Below are 11,340 nucleotides of genomic sequence, written 5' to 3'. Positions count from 1 at the left end.
CCCCACCGGTACTGTACCCCAGTGTTACACAGAGACAGACCTGTCCCCACTGGTACTGTAGCCAATGTTTTGCAAATGCCACATTGAGGGTGCCATAAGAGAGACAGATTTCCAAACACTGTCCTGGAGAGTTATTGTCCCAATACGGGCACATCAACACACTAAAACAGCAAACGCTACTGGGGAGTGATCAGAAGCATGAGTCGTGAATGATTTCCCATCTCGCTGTGGAGTCCAGGGATGACTGGACAATGATCATGAGCAGGAACCGTGGCGGATTTATCCAATGCCCTGTCCTGAATGTATGATCAGCTTTAAGATGACCATGAAGTAAGAAAAGTAGGCGGATGATGGAGGGAAGCTGCTGGTGTTTGAAGGGGAAGATGGAGTGTGCATTCCACGGTAGGGGAGGGCTGGTGACCTGTACCTGAGCTGGACAAAGAGCTGGCAGTGCTTGTTGACTGACTATGTCCCAATGAGGGGCTGGCTGAGATGCTGTTACTTGTGTTTGTCCCTTCATCCAAGGTCTTCTTGAAGAAGTTGTGTTGAAGTGCATAGAAAGGGGTGATTCGGGTTTTGGGATCATAGTCCAGCATCCTTAGAATCAAGTCCTTGAACTTCAAGTACTCCGCGGGTGTGTGCCCTGGTTCACCAGCACGACGCCCATTGGGCCCACCCGTCTCGACACCAATGATGTTGTGCAGTTTACGGGAAGCGGCCACTTTGTATTCCTGCAAAGAGACCAGAGGATATGTGGTTCCAATTTCAATTACTGCACTTGCTCCTTACCCTGCAAACCTTCCCCAACTCCTCACACCATCCCCACCCCCCTCCACCGGCCAACTCTATCTCCTTTTCTTCCCACCCTCCCACTTCTCTTGGGCTCCTCTCTCGTGCCTTTTGTCATCGAAGGTGTGTTATTTACATATCTGTACACATGACAGCCTGGATCTTAAAATAGTGGCATGTTGGTTCTGGTTACTTTTGTGAAGGGACTTAAGACAAAACAAGGTCAGACAGTCCTTCTGGATCAGTGACCTAATCCAGTCCATTCCAGAGAGCAAGAAATGTAAAAGGAAAGTTGCTTATATGGGGGTAGGATACTCCAGGTGGAGTATATATTGACATCTAAAAGCTTGACTACAGTTTAGATTATTCAAGGACTGATTTTGAAACTGTCAGGGATTGCATGTTTTCACATCCATTCGGAAGTGACCTGATTGGGCTCAGAAGCAAGTATCGTCTCTATCCTAGAAAGAAGATTTTACCAGAGCAGTTAAGGAAGTACATTACCTCATAGAAAAGTTTCACACATACAGCTTCCACAGCAGGAGAGTTTGGTTTGATATCTGCAGGTGATTTGAAGCTGAGAAAGTCTAACCTCTCAGTTTTCTAAAGTTAGATAAAGTAGGTCAGAAACTGGGAGAAGCAGTTCAGTTAAACTTAGAGATCTGACAAAGAGTGATCATTTCTCTGGATTTGAATTGCCATAAAGTGAAGGTGTTAGGGAACAGGTTGAAACTTTCCTTTTTGTGCTGGGTGCTTTATAATTTTCCCAACCGTGTTCTACATCTAGAGAGCTCGGTTTGTTTGTTTTTGTCTTTGTCTTTTGCGTAGTAAACCTTTGTTCTGTTGTTAACCTCGTGCGACTATGTTTCAGTGAATGATCACCACCTTAACTAAAATTTGAAAATAAAAAAAATCTCTCAAGCCAGATTTCACTCTGAAATCTGACTTATCCACGAGTCTCACCAACTGGGACCAGAACACACTGCGCTTCTCTCCACTCTCCAAACCCTTACACACTGTGCCCCTTTGGGCTAATTCCTTTTGTGCCTTCTCCCTCAGACTATCACTCCCCCACCTAAAGCCTACACTGCCTGGCTCCTGCCTTTCCACCACCCCTCTCACACCAGGGCATGTGAGCATCCACAGAGTGTGCTGCTGGTCACGTGTGTGAGAGCAGTGTTCCACCAGATCAGCAGCTGCTCCAACAGGGACCTGCTGGGACCCAGGACGTACCTTCTTCACATCCTTCACTTTTTTGATGGCCCATAGCCCATCCGAGAGCTTCTCAAAGTACTTGCGGGCTTTGGGCGCCTGCTCCAGCATGTGGCTAGGAGGAATTCCGACAACTTCCACTATCTTATTCATCTGATCCACCTAAACAGGGAAAATAGAGAGTGGGAGTTATAAAGAACACACCCAGAATGGGACAGCAACAGCAAACAGAGAAGTTCCAGATCAATGCGGTGGGACAGGCAACAGGTGAGTATTCCAATTCAGACCTTCAACATGGCACAGCACACAGAAAACCAGCTGGCTCACCTCATTCGACCCACTGAAGAGAGGCTCCCCTGTGTGCATCTCCACTAGGATACAGCCCAGTGACCACATGTCAATGGCCAGGTCATATGGCATGCCAAGCAGCACTTCAGGTGAGCGATAGAAACGGCTCTGGATATATTGGTAAATCTGTGGGAAGAGGACAAATTCCACTAAGCCAGCTGCATGGGTCACAGGAGTACAGTACGCAAGACAAGAGGGGCTTCTGGGCAGACGCAAGTACCCCAGTACACACAAACACACCCCTCCCAAAAGGTGAATATACACACACACAGACACACCTCCCAAAGGCACATACACACATACCCCTCCCAAAGGTGCGTATACACACACACAGACACACCTCCCAAAGGCACATACACACACATCCCTCCCAAAGGTGCGTATACACACACACACACCCCTCCCAAAGGTGCATATACACACACACAGACACACCTCTCCCAAAGGCACGTATACACACACACACAGACACACCTCCCAAAGGCACATACACACAGACACACACACACCCCTCCCAAAGGCACGTACACACACACAAACTCACCCCTCCCAAAGGTGCATACAGAACATAGAACATAGAACATTACAGCGCAGTACAGGCCCTTCGGCCCTCGATGTTGCGCCGACCTGTGAAACCAATCTGAAGCCCATCTAACCTAAACTATTCCATTATCATCCATATGTTTATCCAATGACCATTTAAATGCCCTTAAAGTGGGCGAGTCTACTATTTTTGCAGGCAGGGCATTCCACGCCCTTACTACTCTCTGAGTAAAGAACCTACCTCTGACATCTGTCCTATATCTATCACCCCTCAATTTAAAGCTATGTCCCCTCATGCTAGCCATCACCATCCGAGGAAAAAGGCTCCCACTGTCCACCCTATCTAATCCTCTGATCATCTTGTATGTCTCTATCAAGTCACCTCTTAACCTTCTTCTCTCTAACGAAAACAGCCTCAAGACCCTCAGCCTTTCCTTATAAGACCTTCCCTCCATACCAGGCAACATCCTGGTAAATCTCCTCTGCACCCTTTCCAATGCTTCCACATCCTTCCTATAATGCGGTGACCAGAACTGTACGCAATACTCCAAGTGCGGCCGCACCAGAGTTTTGTACAGCTGCAACATGACCTCATGGCTCCAAAACTCAATCCCTCTACCAATAAAACCTAACATACTGTACGCCTTCTTAACAACGCTATCAACCTGGGTGGCAACTTTCAGTGATCTATGCACATGGACACCGAGATCTTTCTGCTCATCCACACTACCAAGAATCTTACCATTAGCCCAGTACTCTGTATTCCTGTTACTCCTTCCAAAGTGAATCACCTCACACTTTTCCGCATTAAACTCCATTTGCCACCTCTCAGCCCAGCTCTGCAGCTTATCTATGTCCCTCTGTAACCTGCAACATCCTTCCGCACTATCCACAACTCCACCAACTTTGGTGTCATCCGCAAATTTACTAACCCATCCTTCTACGCCCTCATCCAGGTCATTTATAAAAATGACAAACAGCAGTGGCCCCAAAACAGATCCTTGAGGTACACCACTAGTAACTGAACTCCAGGATGAACATTTCCCATCAACCACCACCCTCTGTCTTCTTACAGCTAGCCAATTTCTGATCCAAACCGCTAAATCACCCTCAATCCCATGCCTCCGTATTTTCTGCAATAGCCTACCATGGGGAACCTTATCAAACGCTTTACTGAAATCCAAATACACCACATCAACCGCTTTACCCTCATCCACCTGTTTGGTCACCTTCTCGAAGAACTCAATAAGGTTTGTGAGGCACGACCTACCCTTCACAAAACCGTGTTGACTATCCCTAATCAAATTATTCCTTTCTAGATGATTATAAATCCTATCTCTTATAATCCTTTCCAACACTTTACCCACAACCGAAGTAAGGCTCACTGGTCTATAATTACCAGGGTTGTCTCTACTCCCCTTCTTGAACAAGGGGACAACATTTGCTAGTCTCCAGTCTTCTGGCACTATTCCTGAAGACAATGACGACATAAAGATCAAAGCCAAAGGCTCTGCAATCTCCTCTCTAGCTTCCCAGAGAATCCTAGGATAAATCCCATCCGGCCCAGGGGACTTATCTATTTTCACACCTTCCAGAATTGCTAACACCTCCTCCTTATGAACCTCAATCCCGTCCAGTCTAATAGACTGTATCTCAGTATTCTCCTCGACTACATTGTCTTTTTCCTGTGTGAATACTGACGAAAAATATTCATTTAGCACCTCTCCTATCTCTTCAGACTCCACGCACAACTTCCCACTACTGTCCTTGACCGGCCCCAATCTTACTCTAGTCATTCTTTTATTCCTGACATACCTATAGAAAGCTTTAGGGTTTTCCTTGATCCTACCTGCTAAAGACATCTCATGTCCCCTCCTGGCTCTTCTTAGCTCTCTCTTTAGGTCCTTCCTGGCTAACTTGTAACTCTTGTATACACACACACAGACACACCCCTCCCAAAGGCACGTATACACACACACAGACACACCTCCCAAAGGCACATATACACACACACACACCCCTTCCAAAGGTGTGTATACACACACACAGACACACCTCCCAAAAAGCACGTACACACACACAGGCGCGCGCGCGCGCACACACACACACACACACAGACGCGCCCACACACACACACACACACACACACACACACACACACACAGGTGCGCAAGCACATAATTGGAACCGATGTTGGCGTGGCATTCTGACCCTTTGCCCCAGCTGGCAGGAGCTGCCAAAGTCAACGATTTTGATGGCACTGCGTTTGGGGTTGCACAGGAGGATGTTCTCAGGCTTGAGGTCACAGTGGATGATGCTGAGCTCAGGGGTGGCCAGGAATAGCAGGGCCGTACACATCTGCTGGGCAAACTTGCGAGTCAGGTTGAGGGAGACGCCACGGAAGTTGGTGTTTCGCAGTAGATCATACAGGTTGTAGGACAGCAGCTCAAAAACCAAACACAGATGGTTCCGGAACATGAAATGTCGCTTCAAGTGAACTAGGTTGGGAGGAGGGGGTGACAACAAGCAGAGAAAGACAAGAGTTTACATTTAATTGACTTACTGCCGTTGACTCTCTCTCCTGTCACCCACTCAATCACTGACCCTCCTTTTCTCTTGCTGCATCTGCACTCGGTCACAAACTATTACATCCCTCACTCATTCCTGTTTTGACATAATGCCTGAAATATTAACTCAGTTTCTCTTTCTACAGACGCTACTCAATCTGCTGAGTATTCTCAACATTTTCTGTTGTTTTACATTAAACTGAGCTCCAAGACTGGAAGGTATCAACTTTCCGAAGTAACACTCAGCAATCAACATTTCTTAATCTGGTCCCTATTCTTACTGGAGAGAGAACCCTTCACCTCCTTGAACAGATTTCACTTCAGAACTAGAGACGAGGTATTTTATTCCGAACCATATTTGCTTCAGGATGTGAATATTGTTGACAAGGCCAACAGTTGTTGCTCAATCCCAAGTGATGATAGGCCAGGCAGTCGCCAGACTATTTCAGGTGGGAGTTCAGAGTTGGCCCAGAGACATTCCCAGCAAAAGGCTGTCCCCTGTCTGCTCCACACCCCAGCTTTCTGGCCCTTCTTACCGATATAATACTTCATCTCAGTGTCATGTTTGTTCATGAGCTCCAGAAGGCGCAATTCGATCTGGGCCTGGTTCAGGAAGGCCTTCTTGTTCTTGATGATCTTGATGGCCACCCACTCCTGCTCATGGTGATCATAGGCCTTCACTACCTGTGGAAAGGAGGGATGGGGAGGCAGGCAGAGAACAGACAGACAGGGAGACAGAGAGGGACCGAGAGAGCGCATGCCAGGAAGGGAGAAAGAGAGAGAGACAGCGTATGCGAGAGCACGCGCCAGAGAGAGAGAGAGACAGCAAGAGAACACGCCAGCGAGAGAGCATGCCAGAGAGAGAGAGAGAGAGGGAGCGAGAGAGAGTGCATGCGAGAGAGCGAGGGGGAATGAGACAGCACGCCAGAGTGTGAGAGGGGGAGCGAGAGTGCGCCAGAGAGAGAGACAGAGAGAGAGAGCAAGAGAGCACACGCGAGAGAGAGAGACACAGAGAGACAGAGCGCGCCAGAGAGAGACAGCAAGAGAGCACATGCGAGAGAGAGGGGGAGCGAGACAGAGACAGAGAGAGCAAGAAAGCACACGCGAGAGAGAGACACAGAGATACAGAGCATGCCAGAGAGAGAGAGAGAGCGAGGGAGCGCACGCAAGAGAGAGAGACAGAGTGAGACAGAGCACGCCAGAGAGAGGGAGCAAGACAGCGTGCGCGAGAGAGACAGAGATATAGAGGGATATATACAGAGAGAGAGAGATATGGAGAGAGACATAAGTGGGGGGGAGACAGAGAGAAATAGAAAGAGAGAAAAATAGACAGAGAGAGAAATAGACAGAGATAGAGAAAAAGACAGATATATATAGAGAGAAAAATTGACAGAGAGAGAGAGAGAAATAGAGAAAGAGAGAGAGAATGAGTGATCAACAGGCTGGAGGCAGGAAGCCATTTACAAAAATACACACCAAAACAGTGAGGTACAGAGGGAATGAGGATCCGCACTAGGATTGTGGAGTAGGGGGGCGGGGGGAGGATGCTTTTACTGCAGCAAGTTCAAAGCTGCAGCCCAGATGTTTGGGGTCTTTGTGACGATGCCAAAAAGGGGTCGGTGCACCTGGAGCTGAGAGTGCAACCTGGGACACAGGGACGCAGGACAGGGCAGAGATAGAGGACAGTAAAACCACGGAGGGATTTGTCAGCAAAATCAAGGTCATGTGAAGGTGATATGCCAGGTTATATAGTAGGAAGGTGATCTGGGAATTGCAAGGAGATTAGGTTGAGAGTGATGATTTTTTTTTGGGAGGGGGGCACTGGGGGTGAGAGGGATGATGGGGGAATGAGCACCTCCAGGAGTACACGGGGGGAAGAGGAGAGTTTGGAAGCTGTAGAAATAACTGACCCGGGGCGGGGTGGGAGCGGATGGGCAGGACTGCTGGCTGGGCCTGAGATCTGGTTTATAACAGGTAGGTGTCACATTACAGGGAAAACCAAAGAGACAGGCGAAGTCAAAGAGAGACAGCCCTCTCCAGCACATCACAAAGAGGATTTGACATTTGCCCAATGTCCAGTTTAAGTGAATGATGTGTAATCAGGAGCAGGATCCTGTATATTCCCCACCTCTAATTGGGAGTGTGCGATATTGAAGCCTCGATGGGCCTCAATCCCACATTTCTGGATCCGTTCTAACCCTGCTGAACCTGTGGTCACTGCACAATGCCTTGCCCATTACCTGCCCAAATGATCCCTTCCCAATCAGGGAGTCTATCTCGTATCGCTCCATCCACTTCTCCCCGTTCTTCACAATGTAATCATAGTTATCGTCATCGTAACCGTCATTGTAAATCTTCCTCTCCTTCTTGTTACTGGAATCATCTGGGGGAACATGTTGGGCGCGACGCTTCTTCTTGGCATAGTAGACCTGCAGAATTCCAGAGACGGAGTCCGAGAAGGTGAGGACGGGACTACATCAATCACACCTCACCTTACACAAACACCCCAATTTACTAACAGCCGCATGACCCCATCCCAACTTTGAACCTACAACACACACAAAAAAAAACAGTTTCGAGGGCAAATATCGATAGACACAGAGTTTACTGAGAGATGAGCAAAAAGTTGGTAAATGGAGTTTGATTTGAGAAATGGTGAAGTTGTTCATTTTGGAAGGGATAATAAAAGAACAGTGTAATACTTAAATGGAGAAAAACTGCAACACCAAGGGGCTTGTGCATGAAACACTCAGCTATGACACAGGGGCAGCAGGGAATCAGGAAAGCTAATGGAATGCTGGCCCTTATTTTAAGGGAGTTGGGGTATAAGAGTAAGGAAGTCTGAGTGTAACTGTACAAGGTGCTGGGAGATCACATCTGGAGCACTGTGAGCAGTAGTGATCTCCTTTCTTAAGAAAAGGTATGATTTCATTGTTGGCAGATTAGAGAAGGTTCACAAGGATGATTCTTGGTACGGGAAGGATTGTCTTATGACCAAAAGTTAAACAGGTTGGGACCCTACTCACTGGAGTTTAGAAGAATGAGAGGTGATCTTATGAAACATATCGATTCTTAAAGAGCTTGACAGGGTCAATGCTGAGAGGACGTTTACCCTCATGGGAGAGTCTCCGACAAGAGGGCACAGTCTCAAAAACAAAAGGGGCACCAATTTAAGGCTGAAATGAGGAGGAATTTCTTCTTGGGAGAGCTGTGGGAGCACATTCCTTGTGTATACTTAAGGCTGAAACAGTAGGGGAATCTCGATCAGTCGGGGAATCAATGGTTGCGCGGAAAGGGCAGGAAAGTGGATGTGAGGAATGTCAGATCAGCCATAACCCCACTGAATAGTGGGACAGACCCGAGGGATCAAATGGCCTGCTCCTGCTGCTAATGGTTGAACGGTCCTAACCACAAACTCCTACAGGAGGCTACAATCGGACCTTTATCTAACTGCCAACACTGTCAGAGGACGGTAAGGCCTGATTGTTTACCTCGTTAATGTGTTTGTACGTCTTTATCAAATCCACTGACAGCTTTCTCAGGGGCGCAGTCCCAGGATCACGAAAGCTCACTGGGATCCTCCTTTGTAAGATCGTCATGTCCGATAGCATCTGCAAAGACAGATAAGAGTTAGAGAAATCCAAGGACTAGATGGTTCCGGTTCCAGCCTGCTGATACACTCTAAAGAGATTGGGATGGGGGGATTAGCATCCAGGAGAAAGCATGTTGGTCATTATTCAGTTAACTATATACAACATGTCCTCTAATTTGGCTACAATAAAAGAGGCATGGACTAAAGAAAATTCAACAAGTAGAGGTTAAGGCAGAGAGGGAGATCAGAGCAACAGGCTCCACAAATTAAAGGATTCCTTGGGTTGGGATAGAGAAAGGTCAGTCAGGACTGTGGCCCCTAACCAGCATCCAGGGACTACTGCTGGGAAAGATGTCAACATTGATGCAGCTCCGTTGGTCAACTAACAAGCTGGCATGAACTGCCCAGCTGGTAGATGAAGAGGGACAGGAGGGCAGCACAAGTCTGCAGGGCAGTATCTCTATTCCCATGGTGCAAGTGTGTTTGTGTGTGTGTATGAGTGCGCAACGGAGAGCACACGAGAGAGAGAGAGAGAGAGACACACAGAGAGAGGGAATGCACGCGAGAGAGAGAGAGAGAGAGAGAGGGGGGAACACTTGCAAGAGAGAGAGAGAAAGTGTGAGAGAGAGAGAGAGGGAACACATGTGCGAGAGAGAGACAGACAGAGAGGGAATGCACATGCGAAAGAGAGAGACAGAAAGGGAATGCACGCGCAAGAGAGAGAGAGACAGAGAGGGAACCCACGAGAGCAAGAGAGAAAAAAAGAGAGAGAGAGAGAGAGACAGACAGACAGAGAGGGAACGCACATGCAACAGAGAGAGAGAGCGAGGAAAAGCAAGCGCGCACGCGAGGGAGAGAGAGACAGAGAGGGAACGCACGCGCGAGAGAGAGACAGAGAGAGCGGGAGACACAGAGATGGAATGCACGGGGGGGGGAGAGAGAGAGACAGAGGGAATGCACGCGCGAGAGAGAGACAGAGACAGAGGGAATGCACGCGCGAGGGAGAGAGAGAGACAGACAGGGAACTCATGCGCGAGAGAGAGACAGACAGGGAACGCATGCGCGAGACAGACAGACAGAGAGGGAACACATGCGCGAGAGAGACAGACAGAGAGGGAACACATGCGCGCGAGAGAGAGAGAGAGACAGAGACGGAACGCACACACGCGCGAGAGAGAGAGAGACAGGGAGGGAACGCACGCGCGAGAGACAGAGAGAGAGAGACAGAGGGAACGCACGCGCGAGAGAGAGAGACAGGCTGAGAGGGAATGCACGCACGAGAGAGACAGACAGACAGAGAGGGAACGCACGCGAGAGAGAGAGAGAGAGAGAGAGACAGAGACAGACAGAGAGGGAACGTGAGTGAGCGAGAGAGACAGACAGACGGAACGCGCAGGTGAGAGAGAGCGAGCAACAGAGAGGGAACACGCGCGGGCGAGAGACAGAGAGGGAATGCACGCGCGAGACAGACAGACAGAGAAGGAACATGCGAGAGAGACAGACAGATACAGAGAGTGAACACGCGCGAGAGAGGGAGTGAACACACGCACAAGCGAGCGAGAGAGACAGACAGAGAGGGAATGCGTGCGAGCGAGAGAGACAGGCAGAAAGGGAAAGCGCGTGCGTGCGGGAGACAGACAGACAGAGAGGGAACGTGCGTGCGCGAGAGAGAGAGACAGAGAGAGAGGGAACACACAAGCGTGAGAAAGAGAGACAGAGAGGGAACGCACGCGCGCGCACACGAGAGAGAGAGAGGGACCACGCGCGAGACAGAGACGGAACGCACGCGTGAGAGAGAGAGAGAGGGAACGCACCCGAGCACGCGAGAGACAGACACGGAGAGGGAACGTGCACATGCGCGAGAGACAGAGACGAAGAGGGAACACTCACGCGCGCACGTGTGAGCGAGAGAGAGACGGAGAGGGAACGCGCGCGTGTGAGCGAGAGAGAGACGGAGAGGGAACAACTGCGCGAGCGAGAGAGAGGCAGAGAGGGAACGCGCGCGCGAGCGAGAGAGAGGCAGAGAGGGAACGCGCGCGCGAGCGAGAGAGAGGCAGAGAGGGAACGCGCGCGCGAGCGAGAGAGAGGCAGAGAGGGAACGCGCGCGCGAGCGAGAGAGAGGCAGAGAGGGAACGCGCGCGCGCGCAAGAGACAGAGACGGAGAGGGAACGCGCGCGAGAGAGACGGAGAGGGAATGCGCGCGCGCGAGAGAGAGAGACGGAGAGGGAACGTGCGCGTGAGTGAGAGAGAGAGACGGAGAGGGAACGTGCGCGTGAGTGAGAGAGAGAG

The 11,340-nt window shown here is 49.6% G+C and overlaps 1 protein-coding gene across 2 annotated transcripts in view; it reads right to left on the bottom strand.

Annotated features, from left to right (window-relative positions):
* dyrk1b (dual-specificity tyrosine-(Y)-phosphorylation regulated kinase 1B) overlaps positions 1–11,340 on the bottom strand; it is a 32,640-nt gene that overhangs the window by 4,949 nt on the left and 16,351 nt on the right. For both annotated transcript variants that reach the window (XM_048620515.1, XM_048620516.1), the window contains exons 3-9: positions 8,951–9,070; positions 7,700–7,888; positions 5,996–6,143; positions 5,104–5,390; positions 2,329–2,475; positions 2,023–2,163; positions 428–731 (exon numbers count right to left, since the gene is read on the bottom strand). In XM_048620515.1, the coding sequence (XP_048476472.1) occupies positions 428–731; positions 2,023–2,163; positions 2,329–2,475; positions 5,104–5,390; positions 5,996–6,143; positions 7,700–7,888; positions 8,951–9,070 (1,336 nt within the window). The remainder of the gene's footprint in view (positions 1–427; positions 732–2,022; positions 2,164–2,328; positions 2,476–5,103; positions 5,391–5,995; positions 6,144–7,699; positions 7,889–8,950; positions 9,071–11,340) is intronic.

The sequence above is a fragment of the Rhincodon typus genome, chromosome 47 (assembly GCF_021869965.1).
Source record: "Rhincodon typus isolate 14 chromosome 47, sRhiTyp1.1, whole genome shotgun sequence".
Classification (NCBI taxonomy): Eukaryota; Metazoa; Chordata; class Chondrichthyes; order Orectolobiformes; family Rhincodontidae; genus Rhincodon; species Rhincodon typus.
Note: the sequence above shows the minus strand (reverse complement) of the source record. Positions and strands in the feature narration are given on the sequence as shown.